This window comes from Labrus mixtus, chromosome 18, assembly GCF_963584025.1.
Source record: "Labrus mixtus chromosome 18, fLabMix1.1, whole genome shotgun sequence".
Classification (NCBI taxonomy): Eukaryota; Metazoa; Chordata; class Actinopteri; order Labriformes; family Labridae; genus Labrus; species Labrus mixtus.
The window spans coordinates 10,359,892-10,379,812 of NC_083629.1; the positions used below are offsets into that span (position 1 = coordinate 10,359,892).

General features: G+C 41.9%; 3 protein-coding genes across 7 annotated transcripts in view; all 3 read right to left on the minus strand.

Annotated features, from left to right (window-relative positions):
- The window catches only part of si:ch211-195o20.7 (cytospin-A), a 404,502-nt gene that overhangs the window by 12,160 nt on the left and 372,421 nt on the right, over positions 1 to 19,921 (minus strand). Inside the window, exons 1-3 of one of the 4 annotated variants that reach the window (XM_061063324.1) lie at positions 3,009 to 3,316; positions 2,255 to 2,388; positions 133 to 753 (exon numbers count right to left, since the gene is read on the minus strand). In XM_061063324.1, the coding sequence (XP_060919307.1) occupies positions 133 to 753; positions 2,255 to 2,294 (661 nt within the window). In that variant the 5' untranslated portion in view covers positions 2,295 to 2,388; positions 3,009 to 3,316. Of the gene's footprint in view, positions 1 to 132; positions 754 to 2,254; positions 3,318 to 19,921 lie in introns of those variants that run through there. The other 3 variants (XM_061063326.1, XM_061063327.1, XM_061063323.1) reach the window with 3 other exon arrangements.
- zgc:193593 (uncharacterized protein LOC564090 homolog) lies at positions 4,703 to 8,178 on the minus strand. Its single transcript, XM_061063395.1, has 2 exons — positions 7,947 to 8,178; positions 4,703 to 6,723 (listed from the first exon to the last, which is right to left on the minus strand). Exons 1-2 carry the CDS (start codon positions 7,995 to 7,997, stop codon positions 6,430 to 6,432), a joined length of 345 nt encoding a protein of 114 aa, XP_060919378.1. The 5' UTR covers positions 7,998 to 8,178; the 3' UTR covers positions 4,703 to 6,429.
- On the minus strand, positions 11,226 to 18,967 carry LOC132993380 (glutamate-rich protein 1). Of its 2 annotated transcripts, XM_061063195.1 has the most exons (7): positions 18,332 to 18,967; positions 18,031 to 18,097; positions 17,726 to 17,863; positions 17,415 to 17,552; positions 14,057 to 14,449; positions 12,906 to 13,100; positions 11,226 to 11,545 (listed from the first exon to the last, which is right to left on the minus strand). In XM_061063195.1, the coding sequence occupies exons 2-7, from the start codon at positions 18,053 to 18,055 to the stop codon at positions 11,445 to 11,447; spliced, it is 990 nt and encodes a 329-aa protein (XP_060919178.1). In that variant the 5' UTR covers positions 18,056 to 18,097; positions 18,332 to 18,967; the 3' UTR covers positions 11,226 to 11,444. The 2 variants fall into 2 exon arrangements, with proteins under 2 accessions (XP_060919178.1, XP_060919179.1); XM_061063196.1 differs by lacking the exon at positions 18,031 to 18,097 and having other exon boundaries at positions 11,289 to 11,545; positions 18,332 to 18,965.

Here is a 19,921-nt window from a genome sequence, read left to right on the forward strand (position 1 = left end):
CACGTGCATTTAAGAAAATGAAAATATCAAGGGATGAGATTCTACCTTCTTCTGTAAACAGGGGAATGTTAGGTCAAAAAGGCACATTAAAGGAGATATTGAGTCTTATTATTACAGTCATATAACCCTTACCTGTTGTGTTATTGGTTGCATCCTGACTTGCAGTGATGCCGAGAGCTGTCCTACACTCCTCCAGCAGCCTCCTCAGTTCCTCAGCCCCTTGGCTGTCTGCAGCTTCATGAGCGTGCAGTAAAGACTGACTCAGGCCACTGTCCCTTCCTCTCCAGTTCTTTCCCGAAGAGCTGCCCCCCAAAGGTGAGGCACTGCACTGAGACGAGGGGGCCTTTGTCGGGCTGACGGTGACAGTCCGACTTTGTGAGACAGGAGTCCGAGGGGTGGAGGTAGGGGGACCCCCATTCCTCCCCAGAGAAGCTTGTCTTTTAAAAGCAGTATTTCCCGGATTGTCGTGAACGGGGTTAACTCCATAGCCGACGCTGGTGCTATGTGAGCCGGCTGATGGTTGAGGCCTCCGCTCAGGGCGAGGACAGGCAGCTGTAGGGCTGGTGCTGGATTGTGCTTTCTTCACGCTAGGTGTGAGGCCTGGGACTGGGACCGGGGGTGGAGGTGATGTTGGGGCTGCAGCGGGTAGTTTGGGTGAAGTAGGGTGATGGAGTTGGGGGGCACCAGGTATGAAAGAAGGCTCATCACTCTGTGGAGAAGCAGGGGGAGTGTGGAAACTTTCCCCATGGGCCACTGGAGGAAGGAAACATGAAAATTCAGACAAACTAATGAATTAATGCTGGATGAATGTGAAACAAGCCAGCTGGTGTCAGACTCTTCACACACATCGTGCTGCACAGTAGAGGTCAAATGTCAAAGTAAAGTCACAATAAACTACATTTTGAGTGAAAGGGGGGGGGGGGGGGCTTGATTATGTTCCTGCTACAATTCAGGATCTGCCTGAGAAGCTGCGTCATGGATCGAATAATATAGTTAGAAAACATTTCATTGGTCACTGGTTTGGCATGTTGACACTGAAAGCACCATTCAGTGAGGTGACCAGAGCAGCAAGGACCTCATTAGCCAGGAAACATGCCGGCCTGGCCCCTGAAGATGAATGCTTTCATAGAGACATTCCTCTTTGACTTTTCACCCACAGTGTTGCTGTGACATTCATTCTCCAAATTCAGAAACAAACACATACAGGGGGGGGGGGGGTAATTTCCCATTATAGCTTAGATTGTAGCAATTGGCTGTGAATAAATGTCCAAACTTGACATAATAACACAAATTCTTTTTTAATCCCTTCCCCCCCAGTGAGCATCACGCCTCTCTTTCTTTCCTCCGATTCCTTGTTTGGACAAAAGACTCACCGCAAGTAATACTTGTGTTTTCTTTCAATGAAATGATGTAAGAGCAGCAGTCGAACATTCCCAAAGACGTTACACACCACCTGCTCTTAGGTCCAATCAATGGGAAAGAATGACAGGATTGTCTAATAACTTTCTCATGCCAGCCCCTGCTTCTTTTTTTTTTTTTTATTTCTTCATTCCAGACCTTTAATGTGCTCGTCCAACCGCACGTACGGGTGGCAGACTGACTGAATGAGAGAATGTGTGTGTGCGTTCACTGAGGTCCGTGTGTGTCGGCTAGCATTAGGCTTCCTATGATTAATCCGCTGCCCTTGTGCTGAGCCGAGGAATTCTGCCGATTCATCACAGCTGGCCCCGGCGAGGCCAGAACGAATCACAGGGGGACGCGAGGAGAATGACCACTCACTGAGCGACACACCGGAGGGCTGCCAAGATTCCCGCTGTTGCCACACACACACACACACACACACACACACACACACACACACACACACACACACATGCACAGACTTTCTGCTTTTGTTGCCTTCAATTTCCTGATTACCCCTAATCCACCTCCCCTTTATACAGTCTTTATAGCATCCTCCTTAATCTATTTGTATTCTCTTTCCCCATGCCCTCCTGGCACTACATGTACTACTCAAGCCTTCAGGTGCTTTTATCTAAGAAAAGAAAAAAAAAACACTCACACCCACATTAACAGACACATTGCCAGGTGTCTGTGTGCACTGCCAAATATTTGAAAACCATTTCAGAAAGTAAGAAGACAATTGAAGGGGAGTGATTACAAGCCAGAGCTGGTTTTGAAAAATGGAAATAAATTGCAGCCTCATGAGGGTGTGCAGTGTGTGTGTGTGAGTTTGTGTGTGTGTCTGACCTACCTGTGGGTCCATGGCCGTCCTTGCTGGAAAAGTTGCCCATACTGCAGTAATGGGGTTTGGGCCACTGATGGTGCCCTGCAGGTGCTTGTTGCTCTTTCACTCAGCCCAGACCAGAGTGGCACAGTGGAGGTGACCTAAACACACACACACACATCCATCCACACACCCACACCCAGCCGAATAAAATGATGGATGAAGTCATGCACTGTTCTACAGCTGAGAAATAATCCAGTGACTTTAAGGTCCGCTCTTAGCTCCGGACAGAAGAACTCTGATTCCCCCCACAAAGTTGGAGATAGACTGAGGGCGGTTACAGGAAGCTCGTGATGCACATTTGAATGACTGGAGTGAATCAGTGTGTTTACACAGTTATATGTAATCACAGGAATGAGTGAGATCAACCGCATGAGGACATGACACAGAGTGACCAGAAGTTTTCTCATCCATATAATGTATCCATTCAACTGTAGCCTACACACGAGACGATTTACGCCCAGACATCCCGCCATATGGAATAGGCTACAAACACTCGTCCAAGTTGGCAAACTACATTTCCCACGAACCTCACATAGGCTGTGTATTTAATGTGACGGTACAGACTTCAGCGCGCTATCTTAACATTTGCATAAAAGCCGGAATTAAGTGTGCATCACTGAGAAACGTGTTGAGAAAAGTAACTTTTAACTCTGCGCCTGCTGCAACAAAACCAGCTCCTATACTTTGTATACCAATAAAAAAAAAAGTTTGTACAGACCCTTCAAAGTTGACAAATAAATACCAGGTCCCCTTTGTTCGCAGTTTGTTGAGCTCTCTCCTCCACGCTATGCTTGTTTCAGGGCTGCTCAGCCGAGCGCACTGTCCCGCTGTGTGCTCACAGAGAGGGAAGGAGGACTCACGGACGACCTGCAGCTGCGTTCAGCTCACAACAACCTTTAATCCCAGTTTACATTTTGGAGTTGGAAATTTCCCCCAAAAAAAGTGGCAAAAACCCAATAGCAATGCCGGACTGACACAACCAAGAGTGAGAGAACTCTGAACATCCCTTAGCGATGAAGACGATGTGTACTGTATGCGTCCACTGGAGTGCGCAGTTGAGCTACGTTTGGGAAAATCCTGTTACCACTGGAATGACTTCTGGCCATTTACAGCCCATGGTTCTGGCCCCTTTTCACTTAGCTTTTGACTTTCATTAAATCCAGAATCTCTTTCATGATATGACCAGGGGTGTAGTGCAGGGTACACGGTTTATACCCACTTATTTTTCAGTCTCCATAGGGTATATCCAATTTAAATGCCCTCTGATTCACATCATTGATTGATTGACATTTTTCAGCAGTACAGCCTCTATCTTCTCCCCTACAGTATGGTGAAGAGATGACCTTCCCTACTCTGTCTCTAATTGGCTAATACACACTAAATGAAAAAAAGAAATCTCACATTTTGTTAACAGAAGCTGTCAATCCTCAGCTGGACGGGACACTTTAACAAAAAAAAAAAACGGCTGTTCTTCATGACTCTGGTTCTGCTTGAGGGTTTCTGCCTCTTCAAAGGAAGTTTGTCTTTGCCAGTGCTGTGCTCATGATGGATTCATGTGATGTCTTTGTAGATAATATAAGAAAGATTAAAAGGTCTTGTGATAACATTTGTTATGAATTGGTGCTATACAAATAAAGATTGATTGATTGAAGTCTTTGACCTACCTCGGATGTTATCTAAATTCTGAAATCTGCAGGCCATTCTCTTGAAGCCTAATTATAGCAAACAGCATGTTTTTCACTTTGACTAAAACATTAATTTCTTTGCACAAAAACACAACTTCACAACGCAATGATGCACACAAAGGGGAGACTACTGTAAGTGCAACAGAAGAGTTTTCCAAACGCTTTTATTTTATTAATCTCTTCCAACATCAAGTCATTAAATGTCAATTACATTGCTAACAGAACAAACATCTCTTATTAAACAGACACAGCTGAACTCAGCTTCGTAGACTTTTACAAAGGAACTAATGTGTGACACACACCACTCGCTAACAGATGAATACTGAGCTTTTCGAACGTTCCCCCTTGTATTTTATTCCAACAGCTAACATGTTTCCACATTATTTTCTTTCTGTCAGTGTGCCGTCCTCCAGGTTCCCCTTCATACAAGGTTCAACTCTTGAGTGAAATAGGAAGTTTGCTGCAGTGGAGACAAGCTCTCCCTCACTCTCTGATTGAGATCAATCGGTTTTCAGAGTGCTCTGTGCTCACTGTGCACTGCTGCAGTATAGAGAGAATCTATCAAAAGCAGCCAGGTGTGTTACACAACCTCCATCGCCCCTTCTACACTGATTTCACACTTACAGTACAGCGGTGCAGAGCCTGGATGTGTATAAGATGAAGATCTGTGCCAACATACTTTCAGATTTGTATTTCAAATACGATCATGTTGACTCATATGTGTATCTTATCCTCCATGACTCAGAGCATCCTGTTGTTTCTAAGCCCATCACAACCCCATCATGAGATTATTTATCGGTGTCAGTCTCTGTCCAGAGAAGGGTGACCAATTGCTTTGTGCCTGATGCCAGTTGGAGCCATTAGCCGCCCTTGCTGAGTGGATTACGATGATTTTGTTGGTGACCTACTGCTTGAGCATTCTGGAGGGCCACTATCAGGGCTCTAACAACTTGCAACCTCCTACAACTAGCTGACAATCCAATTTGGCAGAAGGATGGAGACAACTCTTCAGCAATGAAGGATTTCGAGGTCTGGCCGACCCTTAAGTGACGAAACACACAACTTTCTCGCCATTCTGCTTTTTCACCACTTTCAGAATATTCCTGAAAGAGTACCTCTGACTCATTCCATTTGGTCTTTGTGGATCCTCGTTTTTATTCTCTATGCTGCTCCTTTTCTTTATTCAGGACAGATAACCCTGTGCTATCCTCAAGGCACGGCACACATTCTCAACCACACTCAACGTCTCGCCACATCCCAAGTCCCTTTTTTGCAGGCTACAGTTTTGGTGTTAACAAAACACCAATCGCATGATCTATAAATCCATCTATGACAGTGGGATGAATGGTGGACACTGCAGGGGGAATGGTGCAAAGTTAGGATGCACAGGGACTGAAGGCCTACGACTCACAGGTCTTTGTCTCTAATACCGGATTAAGCGTTTGATTATGTTTGCCAGGAGTGATTTCCCACCTGGGGTAATCTCCACAGAGGACACACGCTTATCCACAAGGAATCGCCATTTTACCTTTGCTGGCCTGACCCCTGCTGTGACTCAGCACGGTAAATTTGAATTCGTAATCTATCAAGGGGTGTTGAAGAGTTGTTTACATGACTCAGGTTTGGATGGAAAATATACTTGACATTCTTCTGTTACAAGAACTGTTAAATTCTACAAACCTGTCCTGCCAATCTCTATTATTCTTTCAATGCTCTGACCACCCTCAAAGAGAAAATAACTTCACTCAACAACGGAAAGAACCAGTCACTGGTGATTCAAAGCTGTTCTGTTTCTTTCTATAGATTTGATTGACAGTTGAAGCCAGACTGTGCCAGCAAACGCCAATGCTTGTTGATAAATGGCACCTGCTTCTCCTCAGAGGAAAATCAATTGAAGTCATGGGCAAAGACGGGCTGTTCGAGCACTTGAACATGGCTGGCAGGGAAAGGGGTGGAAAGCGGGTGTACAGAGAGACAGAGAATTGCCAACCATCTGTGTGCAGAAGGGCACTGCCAAGCGTCAATTCCTTTTTACGCCATGTCTTGGAAAGACACATAATGTCTCCAAATTGAACATCTTAGCTCCTTCAATACATTCAGCTACAGTCTTTGGGAAGTTCCAGCATTATAGCGTACTCATCCAACTATTTATAATAGTCATGTACATACCTCATAGTGCATTGCAGCTGCTAACATTTGTGTCTAATTTATTCATTTATTTGTTGTGTGTTTATCTGTTAGCGTTTGATCTATTTTTTTACGTGTCATACAAGACATCCAACTTCCTGACAAGAAAGGTTGAAGTCGGTCAAATATCCACACTTGCACTACACAAGAGAGCACATGGGCCTCACTTCAGTGGGCCAGCATAGCTGCAATCTCGGACCTGTGTTAAGTGTAGTTACTCAAACTCAACCCGTGCTGTCAGCCAATCTTCATCCAAGCCAGCACAGGTTATTTCACTGGGACTTTCAGGCCGACGAAGGAGGGGGGGGGGATCTCCTGGTAGGCACCAGCCCGGCGAGTAACATCCTGGAATGGGTTCCTATGGGCAGCCGTGCCCACCATGCTGGCATCAGTGTGTGTGCCGACTAACTGCAGCACCCGAGCAGAGGGCCTGTGGTGGAGGGCCAACTGCCTGGAGCTGTAGCCACACATCCCGATCCCCAGGGCCCCCAGCAGCATGGCCATGCCTGGCATGGTCTTCTCAGCTGGAGGACTCATGGCCACATTATGGTAGGCCTGGGTCTGGAGAGGGAGGAAATGGGACTTTATCAGAGGAATGTTAGATTTTTGTAGTCCAGAAATACCAGAAACAGCACTTCTTGGCAAACAATTAACAAAAAGTGATGATTTATTTAAAAAAAATTACATAAATTAAGATCAATTTAAGGCCTTGTAGCCAATTTCTAAAGCATAGAATGAGTAACCTATAATAAGCACCCCTTCTCCCTCACTCCATCCTTTACTCCCACCAATCCCTGAGAGATTAAAAACTCATCTTCCCTCATTTAGCTAAAAGCGCTGTATCTCTTTTGACAAACAAAAAGCTCGTCTGTTTTGCGACATGGGTTATTTCCTTGGAGGGCCCTTGACAATTATAAAAAGCATAGGAGTAAATAATAATTAAAAAAAAAAAAACCTCATCATTTCTAATGGTGCTCTGTCACAGACAGTTAAGAAGCCATTCCTGTAGCTCAATCACCCGGTTCCCATTTCCATTTACAATGCAATGGACTGTCACAGACTCTGATTTCTCAATTGTCTGTGGTAAACACCAACGAAGAAGTGATTGTGCTTTGTGTGCTCTAACAAAGGGCTATTGTTACAAAAACAGAATTCTGGAGAAAGCTCATCTTTGTGAATAGTGTGTATAAGCTATAACAATACTGTATTAATCATCTTGTCACAACTACCTTGGACTTTGACTGAGAGAGAGGCAGCTTAATGAAACCAACTTTCTGAATATACTCATTGTTGGTTAACTTCTGAACGTGCCAATGAAACCTTGAAGACACCTTATTAAATCAATGGCTTCTTTCACACTGTCAACATTATTTGATCTGCTGCTTTTTTCTACTGTTTAGCGGCCTGTATATAGACAGAGCATGGTACTTTTACATAGACTAAAACTCCAACGCATTGCGAGGGCTGTTGCAACTTTTTTCTTTTGTTTTAAAGGCCATAAATCAGAACAAATTTCCTTGATATAGAAAAATAGCAATAACGTGGATACACTGTTTCCATTCGTATATTCACGGCCAAGAAACTTTTAATGACTCAGCACTTTACTTTCCCGCTAACTGGTAGTTTATACGGTTTAAGTGTCAACTGAGAGTATACAAATAGAGCACATGAAAAATGTATATGTGGTTACATGTACTTGACTCAAACTATTGTTCAACTTATCATACCTTTATATATTCACAGATGTTCAATACAACAGCAATTAAATGACAAATCCTACTCACCTGCAGCAGCCTGATGTATCCAGGCGTCAGTCTTGGGAGTCTGAAAAACATCTCGGAGTGTTCCACAATGTTGGTTAATCAAAATGAAGTATAAAGCAAAATAGCACTCAGCACCCTCTTGCTCTCTCTCTCTCTAGCTCCTCTTCCTGGATTCCCAGGACAGGGAAACCCACAGACAGTGGGGCCGTCCCTATGTGTGAACTCTTCAATCCCTGCTCAGGTGTCTGAAGCAGGACAGCCTTGTTAACTCTTATAAAGTCCTGGCTGTTGTTACATAACACTTAGTCTGCAGGTGGTTTGTCTAAGGGGATTACAGGAGAACACACAGGGACAAAGAAGTTGATCTCAACAAAAAGAAGGTTGTGTGGGGTGTGGCGGTGACTGATTCCTAGAAAGTCATAAAATCAATGGGTTGTAACAATTTACCAATGAAGTTTATTTATCAAACCAATGGAATTCAAATTTTTTGTATACATGTTTGCAGAGTTCTGTCCGATGCACTTTTGAGTTCACCTTATCAAACACAAACTTTTTTCTGTATTTTGTGACATCATGATGAAAACATGTATACATAAAGTTCTTATTCTTATTAATAAAGTGAATATTTCAGCCATACCATCAAATTATTATAGATGATATAAATCAATGCACAAAATAATTGCAGTATGTGAGTGCAGGGTTGAGGGGACAGGTAATAGTGGCATAAGGCCATTTCAATTCTTTGGACATTATTTAGGAATCTTATGTTTTTCTGTTGGTTTGAAGCATAGACTGTGAATATTAATGGACGAAGCCCGAGTCTCGTCACCCATCTGTTACTGCAGGGGTCTCCGGAGGCTCATCGGCAGCAGCCGCAATGCTGGAAATTCTGTCTCAGCCTAACTTTCAGTCAACCTAACGATAGGCTGAGAGTCGGAGCTGAGGCGGGTTTTAAGCCTCTTCACAAACCGTTATATCGTGCCAACCTGTCAATCAGGTCAGCTAGGCATCTAACTATGGATAACACATATGGTTCATTAAATCAAAATGGATGCGTTATAAAAAAAATCAGCCAGTGTGTGCTGATTAAGACAATTACTAATAAGACCTATTTTGTTTTTTGAACAAGGCTGTATACACGTTTATTCCTGCTGATTTTGAACATCCGCACTGGCTTCATTTTTCAACACCCAAGGTTGCCGCTTTGTTTGAAGGGATCAAAAGCAAAATGATAAATGAGAAGAGATCTCAGGTTTAGTACGGTACATTATTAATTTTACCTTATTCTGACTTCAGTCGTTCCTTTGCTTTATCCACAAAGCTTTGGAACTCAGAACCGCTAGAATGGCATCATTTAAATGTTTTTCTGTATATGTTAAGAAAAGCTTCTCCTGCCATGTCAGCAACTTCTAAGCTTTCAGGCCCGGGGGGTTCTAAACTCAGGGTAAAGGTTATTACGAGATGGATGTGTGGATAACGTCTCTCTCACTGGAAGAGATGAATTCTCTCCAAAGAGAGCAGCCAACATGACCTTCTCATCTCTGATAAGAGGACACAGCCTTAATACTGCAGAATAATAATGCCTCTGAATCTTATTAGGCTACAGCACAAACAGTCTTAAAACATTGAACAAAAGCAGAAAAACTCTGACTTCAATGCAGATGTAGCCTAAAGAAAACCATTAACAAGTCTAAGAGGCTACATGCTAGCTGTTCTGTAGGTATACAATTTGTGTATCAGCTAAATGCTAAGGCTACCATGCTAACATGTTCAAATAACATGCTGATGCTTAGTATTCCTACAATATTAATAATTTTAGTTTAGTGCGTTAGCATGCTAACATTTGGTACACAGTAAACAAAAGGTGAAAGGAGGTAAATGGGAATGTCAATTGCAGGAATATTCACAAATTGTTAAGCACATTTAAACTGTGCCCCTATGGTGCTGCTAAATGAAAAGTTCAATCTGCAATAACAAAATATTTTGGCCACACGGGGGCAGCAGAAACGAGTGGGCACACATTTGTAATGTATCTGTATCAACACCTTTTCATTGAAGACTTACTGAGAAGTTTGCTTTAAACACACAAGTGCAGACGCTTAAGGTAAACAACCAAGAGTCATTCTTCACTTTAGAGGGAAATCTTTTCTGCTGCAGCTGTGGCTAAGTGGTAGATTCAGTCATCTGTCAACCAGAGGGTCCGGGGTTTGAAGGCCATCTCCAGCAGGTTCATGTCCTTGGCTGAATCTCAAGTAGCGAACTGCTACGTCAGTGGTGTGTGAATGTGTATGTATGGCATTAGTTGAGACTACATCCTCTGCCATCACTGTGATTTTAAAAAAGTGCTTTAGTCAGAAGACTACAAACGCGCTTTCTATACAAGCTCAAATCCATTTACCATTTTCCTTGCGGGGGTTAAACAGGAAATGTCAAGGGTTAAATAATTGATGCTCTTCTTTAGGTACTGTTAACACATATGCAAAATGTCATGGTAACTCATCTTAATTTTTTTCAGGGTATTTCAGTCTGAACCAGGGCTTCATCAAATGTTAGGTTGACATTCCAAGAGCCTCACTGCAAGCAAGTGTGTTGACTGCATTAAAATCATTAATAATCACCTTTTATGATGAATATATCCAGATCAGGCACAATGTATACCCCTTATTGTGTCATTTGTAAAATATCTGCAGAATGAGCCCCGAAGCTGCTATCAGATACTTGTGTTTGACCGTGAGTAGAGGCTGCCCTTCTAAGTGCTCACTGCTGTAATACCCCTGACACCTCAAAGCTGTGTGTTCAAGTGAACATTACAGAGAGACAACAGTTCGTCTAGAGCAGGTCTGCAACAGACTTAGTTCACTACAAAATCGATGTCCAGCTGAGATAATTCTCTGGCCTTTTCCCGAACTTATCCCCTGGCATTGAACTAAGGATCACAGCGTATAAGAATAGATTATCTGTGCTGTAGATAGGTTCTCAGACACAGAAAGATAGGACTCCCTGGTAGTTCTGGTTCCTTAAGTCCATCGACAACAAACTGTGCTGGTATATTGAGTTTACAGTTAGGTAAGATCAACGAGTGGTTGTGGGGATCATGTAATGATCATCTTCCAGGTGCAAAATAAATATCTGAAAGTGTTAGATTTAGATGTGTGGGACAGGATTTATATTTATACCAGTTAAATGTTAAATTCATGTAATCTCCATTAAACTGAAATGGGAGGGGAGGTAAATCAGCTCTGTTGAGAATCACAGATTCAAGCTTAACATGGTGGGTGAAAGGATTTTCCAAGGTCAGGATTACCTTGATTTGTTTATATTTGTAAAAGTCATGAAGTGGATTAAACAAAGGCAAAGAAAACATTTTTCAAATATTTTTTCCAAATACAGCACAAATCCAACATTTTGAAATCCCCACAAAATGAAGAAAACATTTCAAGAACTGTCTTGTTTAAAGGAATGGACAACAGTGAGAATAATCCATCAGTGGAGTTTCTTGTCCCAGTGTGACTGACAGTCTCATGGGTGCATTGTAGAAAGTCCTGTCTTCCTGTCGCCCTGCATGGAAAGAATGTCTGTGATCCAGTACTGGAAGAGTGATACGACTGCAGTGGTTTCCTCTACAACATAAAGACACGGAGAGAAACATTTTTAGTTACAGCTGCTGTTGCAAACAAAGAGACACATTTGCAATTGTATTTTCAGCATAATAAATAAAAAAATCTCTGGTTCTCAACTTTACTCTCTGCCTCTTTCTTCATGTAGACATTTAACATAACAGACCAGTCTCTCTTCAAAGAAAGTCTTCCCTCAATATACTCTTTGATATTCTGAAGTAAGAATCAAATCTTGTGAAACTATACTATACTATAAGTACAAAATGAGCAGTTTACATCATTCATGGAAGAAACTTCAGGGTGCAGTAAAATAATATCAGACCCTGCAGCCGATTGATTAGGTAGAAACAGAGAGTGAGGAGAGCTGCTGTAAATCAGTTCAAGAACTTTAAAAGCAAACTTCTCTACGAGCACATGGGGTAGCTCTTACATGGCTGTGACTATGGGTAACATTCAAGAACAGAATGCTTCATTAATGCTAATAAGAGAATATTAAATTATTTAAAATTGCCTTGTAGGAGACATTCATGAATGTGAAAAATTAAATACACCTCCAGTATCTTTGGAGAACATGCTTTGAAAGGAGAGACAAGATTCATCCACAAGGATTTTTCTCTGATGAAAACCTACTGGCAGAGTTGAACTTCCAAACGTAGCATTAATCATACAATATGAGGCGTGTTCTGGGGGAGGGGTTTCAAAAGTTTTCAGCGGAGCAGTGGGTGGAGAGGGCAGGGACAGCTGAAGCAGGCTCGACTGGAAGCTCTGGCCATGAGGTGGATAACTGTTTTCTACACAGTGTTGTCTTGGGGACAGGGACCTCAGGGGACAAGCGGAACTTTGAGGCGGTTGCCTGAATCTCCTGGCTAGTCTCTGTCGCTCTCTCCCCCTCACACACAAACACTTCAGAGTGTGAAGGCCGCAAAGTCCCTGCTGATCCAATTATGCAGGCAACTAGCCAACCATGTGAATGCACAAACACACACAAACACTCATGCTCAGGAGGAAACATGTCTGGAGACTGTGGAGATGTTTTGGCATCATGGAACAAGTTGAAACATGTTAGTTAACTGCTGGTGGTGGTCACATGTAGTATGAACCAGAGCCTGCTTTAGCATGGCAACATCTAGGGCAGGTATGTACAGGTTGAGGCCGTTGAGGGCAAGAGAGGGCAGCTATACTCGGGTGAACAATGGGATCAATTCTAAAATAGCGGAGAAAGCAAGCACAGGCAGACAATGGCGTGTATTAACCTGCAGAGACAGGTCAGTGAGGTTTCAGGGGCAGATCTGAACAAGAAGAGGCCGATATGGACAGGAACAGGCATGAATGTAATTGTGATGATTTTGACCCTCTCACTTACCTGCAGACAACAATGAAGAGTTTTGGAGATTCTCCAGTGACGCTTCCAATTTGTCGGTCTCTTTCTTCTGAACAAAGACCTTAAGGCTGTAGAGATGCTGTAGAACAGAGGTGGGCTTGTCACCGCTGGCTATGCTGCAAAGAAGGTCGTCCATAGTCGTCGACAGAAGCGGAAGCTTGTCTACACGTGATGAGGCTGAAGGGGCGAAGAAGGAGGGAGAAGAGGGTCTGTTAGGATCTTTTATTGAACATGACAGGAGGGAGGAGAATCCCACTGGAGGTGTCTAAACAAGAAATCTAAGTTTAGACATTTCACTGAATGTACAGCAACTGCTTTTACAATTCATCAGTTTTTGATTCCAACTTGTACCACTTCTGCTGCAGGTTATTGTCTAAATCAGACAGTTACCTATGCAGTCTGATCATTCATTAGTCTTGTCTTGTTTTATTTCTAACATGAGTTATTGCCAAATCCTCGGCACACCCTGCAGCTTAATTGACTTCTTAACCTGAGCATGTTCAAAGCCTTAACATGAAAATGAAAAACGTTACAGAAGACTCTAATTGATTTCCAAAACACTCAGATTTTCAAGTCTGTTCTGAAAAATCCCCCAAAAATTGCAATGTGACTCTGAAATATGTGAAACACTACAAAGTCTCTAATGTTGGCCCCGTATCTTAAAGTTTTCTCTAAAATTAGATTTATTTAAAATATACATATATATATATATATATATCCCCAACCACTCTGACATCGCTCCACTAATGCATGTCCACCAGTCCTGTTTGTGAATGTGTGTATTTGGGGCCTATGTGTGTGAGAAGCATGTCTCTAAATAAGAGAGTGACATTTTTTTGTTGTTGCCGATAACACTTTCATCCCATTACTGGTGCGATGTTTCAGACTAGAACTGTCCTATCATGGCTCATAAAGAAGCACCGATGTGCTGTGGCAGAAGTGCAATTACATCTGTTAAACTGTTTTCATTAAGATGCTTGCAGCATTTGGCAGAATTAATTTTGGAAACCATATGTCATAATCAAACCATTGCTCAGCTGAGTTTTTATTTTCCAAATGTGAACATGGATGAGAACAAGCTGTGGTTACAGAGGAGATCCAAAGAGCCAATCACAGCCCTGTTCAATACTTACAATCCGACATATAGATTTCCATTGTTGTCCTGAAGAAGTCTGCCACCTCGGCAGCTCTCCTCTCGATATCCTCCTCCTCCTCCTCCTCTTCTTCTTCCTCATCTTTTCGGTATGTGAACTCCAGGGCAGAGGCCCGGGGCATGAGACCCATTGAGCGCAGCTTCTCTTTGTGCCGTTTCTTTTTCAGCTTTCTCTTTCTGTTCCAGCTGATGGACTCTCCTCCTTCCTCTACAAGCGTCTGACTCTGACCTCTGAAGGACTCACTCACAGCTCCATCTGTACCAGAGTCTAAAAGGAGGGCTGGTTTTCTTTTCCTTCTCCTCTTTTTTCTATGCTGTCCCTTCCCCTCTTCATCTTTGTCTAATTCTTCATCACTTTCATGGGCGATCTCATCTGTTGGAAACAAGATTGCAAAGTTTTGATTAGTTTCAAAGCAGTGTTAAGTTGAATCCACTGCAGCTTCCATATGAGCTCCTACTCTCAAGTTAAAGTAAGATTCTGCGTCTCTTATTAGAGTCTCACTGCACTGTCGATACGGTCTAAAAAAAACAAGCTAACAAACGAACGAGCTGCAACCAGTTTGGCGCTTGAAAGAAACCTTAAATGCTGCATTTCATCCCCCCACTCTCTCCTCCCTACATGTCCTGTCTTACCAAGAACGACTTGGACTTTAGCAGTGTGCCTCACACAGTAATGGGGCTCTTACTGGCTGCACAGCTTCTTTTTCACATCTTCACACCTTCCCTCTCTTTAACAACTCGCAAGGCACTGAGAGGTCGGAGAAATCAGCTCTTATCCAATTCTTGGTGACCTAGAGCTAGCAGCCAGAACATAATGCAGCTGAGAAAGTGGCACTGCATCAACTAATGCTTAAAAGAAATCCAAGGGGAGCCCCTGCTCATACTGGGCCGGTACATGACATAGGTGATTGGCAATAGCAGAAGGTGCCACTTTGGGGGGGGGGGGGGGGCTAGTGCTGGCTGAAGGTAGTCCTGAATTTAATGATAAATGTAAACCGGTGCCCAGATTGATAACTTCCCTTTGATAACTTTCTCTTCTGAACTGATTTGTTGCCTATCTCTCTCTCTCCCTCCCTCTCTCTTACTGAACCACTCACTATATCATATACACTGCCAACAAAACTAATAAAGAAGACAGGAGAGATATTGGAGCATTCCAAAAACAAAAACCCAACTCACTTCTTTTTGTTTGTTTCAAATAGACTTAAAGGTAGGAAGGAAAATTCTGAAGTAACTTCTTGAAACTTCTGATGATTTATCAGAGTATGTATGTTTATCTCTTCATCATAACTGAAGGTAGTGGGTTTAAGCCTTTATTAAGAGACTCGACAGTGGATAGAGACACAAATTTGGGAGAGAGAGAGAGAGTGGGGAATGACATGCAGGAAAGGAGCCACAGGTCAGATTCAAACCCAGGCCGCTCGCTTGGAGGACTACAGATGATGAGAGGTGAAAAGGTTCAAAAAAATTCATTAAAAGTGTAAGAGCATTTGTGAAATAAGGTGCCTAGAGTTCATATGACAGCATAAAAATAGAGATTATTTATCAAAAGAGTTCTCTTGGTATAACCCCCATATTTATTAAGAACGTGTATTGTGTACTTAGTTATCTATAGACTGATACATTTTATGTCTGCCTTGACCCTGCAAAAGCAGCTGAGCCAATCAGAACCAAGAATAAAAACATTAAGCCAAGAGCCACTTAACTAACCTAAACTATAACATAACCTCTTCCTCATCAGGTTAAGTATGCAACATAAATTACGATTGCAATTTTGACAGGTTAAAAAAGAGCCAGTTTGGTGACACTAAAAATTCTGGCTCTGGGCAAAACAATAAAAGGCTACCCATTAATCTTTCTTTGAAACAGTTGTAGTTCACCGCTCTGAAGTTCCAAATCAGCAGCTGCAAATGTAAGAGCAGTGTGTTTGTAAAGGGCAATAGGAGAGGAGAAAACACATTGGGAATGTAAAGTTGCACAATCTTGAATGACGGAATACGAGCATCTTTAGCAACAACCAGTAATTTATCAGAAACTCGGCTGGCCATTTAGTATTTTAGATTACATTCCCAGCAGTGTTTCATAGTGTAGGGGGTTATGCTAACTGCCTTAGGACAAAGGGACTGGGGTTTTAATGAGAACTGCTCTTTGGTTTATGAAAACATTCTGCAGCCAAGAAACTGTGTGGAGTTTACCGTGAAAAGAAAATCATGCTTTTGCAACAATAAAATCTTGGATCCCATCAGGCAAAGCCCAATATAAACTACGTCTGTCAAAAAAATCAAAAACGTCATCTCCCACCTCCTGTAAAATACGAAAGCCACCGTCAATCCAAAATAATAATTGACCAGAGACAATTACTAAACCTGCTGAGCCAGCATCAGAACTTTAACAAAGAGAGTATTTAGACGGTTATTTCACATTTTTGTCATACTGTGTACTGAACTGCAAAAGTGTAGAAAAAGTGTAGACACAGGTCTGTTTGTGTGACACTTCTACTGAAGTTGTCAACTTTATTTCTAATATATGAATCGTAATATATCACATTGACTAATTCTTACTTAACTGTTTCAGTCATATTATTATTATGGATTCACAATCACATTTCTTTCTGAAGCTTAACCTCAGCTGAACTTTAAAGGACTTTGGAGTACAATTTCCATCAAGGCTCAGTGCCCACTAAATCAAAAATGTGATCCAATTAAGGGGCTGTTAGGCTGACGGGTGCAATTAATCAAACTTAACCACATCATTCATTCTGGAGGGTGCCTTAAGACGCTGCACGATCTCAGCCAACAAATCTCCCTTTTCCGTATTGAGGTAAAGCAGCAGCCTGTCAGGTGGATGAAGGTCTGCATTAAGGGAGATGATAAGTACCGATACATAATGAGCCAGCTCTGTTATTACCGTCTGATCTTTGCAAAGGTTTATGACAAGATAAAGTACTGACAAAATAAACAGTCTTAAATTATGCTGAAAGTGCCATCTCTATTCATCATCAGCCTTTACAACTGCTCACTATTCAGCCTCATAGATTATTTAAACAATACCTAAATAAGTTGTTCCAAGTTTACTCTGCCACACAACACATTCACAAATAAACCAAAGTGAAAATCACCTAGCCTCAAACACCATCTGTGCTGCATTTAAGTTGTCCTCTGTTGAGAAACACAATTGATTATCACTGCCTGTTTCACTAAACTAGAGTGGCAGAGTGAAACGAGAAGAATGACTTGAATGCTGCATAGAACCAATCTGGAGGATTCCCTGCTATAAATCTAACCTAGCTTGATGGTGCACAGCAGAAGTCCATAAATGTTAGATTATAGTCTTCTTACCAGCTGGGTCCTTGGCACTATTTATACTTTCTAGCAGGGGGAGTGTGACGGATTTCTCTGAACCAATCTTGTAGTCTGCAGGAGGAGACGTGACCGTGTACAGCCGCCTGCCTGGATTGGCTGCACTCTGTGCATCTTCTGAAACAGTCATACAAAACAAAAAGGTCAAAATAATCCCCCACGCTCAGAGAAGCAGGGTCACAGAAATTCTGAATGTGTGATAAAATATGTGTATTCAGAACAAACAAAAAAGAATCAAAAGGAAAATGTTCAAGCAGCATTGATTACTGGTGAACTTAGTGTTATCTTACCAGTTGTTGAGTTCACTTGAGAGGCTTTTCTTTTCGTGCAAGTTTTTTTGGCTAGGGCCTCTACATTGCATGTTGGCCTTGGGTCCTCTTTCTTGGGAGCTGCTGGGTAGAGCTTCTGGAGCACTTTTGTTTGAAATACTAAGAGGCACAAGAAAAGAGATGACAAAAAGACGATAAGCACATGCCACTTTCAGGTAATCCAAAGCATTTTAATTGTAACATCCAATACTTTTAAGGTAACAGTCTTAAACTCAGCAGTACATTCTGTTAGTCGGACAATGTTAAGTGTGGAAACCCTCAAATACCTGATGGTTTATAGAGCACTATCATCTTCTCTTGTAAAACACACTACAATTTCAATTTGAGAGAACCCTGCCAAACAACATCATAAGTATTAACCATATAATTCAACAAGGATTAGGGAAGGTGGATAAGAGAAAGCTGATCAAAAGTCAGCTTTACTCACTACTGACAGACAAAACACGTGCGTTTGTTTACAATATACGCTAACTAGCTACATTCGTTAGCTTGCTACGTTAGCCCTCTGCATGCATACACCGTTGTGGAGTTTTACCAATACAGTAACAATGTTGTCGTCATACTCACTTTCTTTTCTGTGAGCCATATCGACGTAAAACAGTTTTGCAGGTGGGAGCGAGGTGGTTGAAGTTTAAATGCAGCATGAGGCCATAGCTTGTTGTTAGCTAGCCTACACAGGCTGTGACGCTAGCTCGCCGCAGTAAAGTAAGAAGTCACAACATCACTAAGATAACTGAGCGGAGTTGCTGTAAGTGTAATAAATGTCTAAAGGAACCGGTAGAGTAACTTAAAAATAATAATCAACTGTATAAATGTTCGGGCAACTCAAGCGACACTGTTTCCCATGGCAACGTTTAGCCCTCTGACTGGAGGACAGCAAAGAACCACTCCCACTGTCGAGTCTCACCGGTTCCCATTCAAAATAATGTTAAATTCATGTTTCTTTACTTCTCAGAACATTTGGGTATCTTCTATATTTTACATCTATATATTATTTTGATCAGTCTGATCCATTCTTCAAATCGGCATATAAAGCAGTCTTGCTCATGATATAAGAAACTAAATACATAGGACAAAATGTATAATAAATATTTTTATAACTAATAGACAACTGTGGGGTTTAAAACATAAATAAAAACACGTTTAAAAGTAACAAACCTAAAATGATTTGTTTAATTAAATTTAATGCAAAAACATAATCTGAAAAAAACCTCTGGTCGAAATATTTATTGTGATTTAATAAAAACTTTTTTGTGTCATTTGAGCGTCATTAAGTTATAATATGTAAGACCTTGTTGAACTACTGCTTAAAAAGTTATCATATTCGCTTTATTGAATGAGTTTGTTCCTGCCAGCATAAACAGGCTCACTTTTCTTTTTTCTGTCAGTTGAACATTTCCAACTTGCTGTGTTGCTGTGGTTGTTTGTGTTTAAGGATCAGACAAGAGCTCCCCGTGTGTTTGAATCCTGTCACAGCAGCAGTGTGGGGCGTGCGCACACAGAGCCAGCTGTACAACGGGGTGGATGCGGGGTGAGAATACTAAGCAGCCTCATGGCTCAGCATCAGCACAGGACTGAGTTAGGATTTGCGCACCCTTCCAACTTGGTTTGGGACCTCAGCATGTGAATGGGCTTTGCAGGAGGAGGATCTACGTAGGATGTCAGCTCTGAAGAAGGTAAATCTTCCACTCTTATCTCTCTCTTAATAATCTTTGAGCACACATTTAACTCCTTAAACTATGAGCAGCCGTCATACAACACACATTTGACTGTAAATGAAATGGTCTATGCAGCAGTGAAAAGGGATGTGTTGACAGTTTGGTTGCAGAACATCTTAGTTGTGTAAGGCGATCAGACTTTTTGATTATTGGCTTTTGAATCATCATCATAATTTCCAAACTATTTCAAGTACCAAAATGCATTTTTTTGTTCAAGTAATGACAGTCCACTGTAAGCTAAATATAATGTGATTTTGCATCACTTTTGCATGCACGTTAGTGGTGTTCATCACTCCTCTTATTTGACTCTAGGATGTTGGTCCTTAGAAAACTCCCTGAGGAGGAGCCTTGGATATTGAATGTTTCAAGCAGAAAAAAAAGCTGTCTTACTTCAAGGCTAACTTCTTAAATGGATGTTATGCCAGCTCCCCTTGACACC

Coding starts and splice junctions, on each gene's coding strand:
- zgc:193593 (XM_061063395.1), bottom strand. CDS start 7,997: ATGTTTTTCAGACTCCCAAGACTGACGCCTGGATACATCAGGCTGCTG. Junction 6,724..7,946: donor GATACATCAGGCTGCTGCAG/GTGAGTAGGATT, acceptor CTCCCTCTCCAG/ACCCAGGCCTACCATAATGT.
- LOC132993380 (XM_061063195.1), bottom strand. CDS start 18,055: ATGATAGTGCTCTATAAACCATCAG. Junction 17,864..18,030: donor AGTGCTCTATAAACCATCAG/GTATTTGAGGGT, acceptor TGTGCCTCTTAG/TATTTCAAACAAAAGTGCTC. Junction 11,546..12,905: donor CTCTTCATTGTTGTCTGCAG/GTAAGTGAGAGG, acceptor TTTATGTTGTAG/AGGAAACCACTGCAGTCGTA.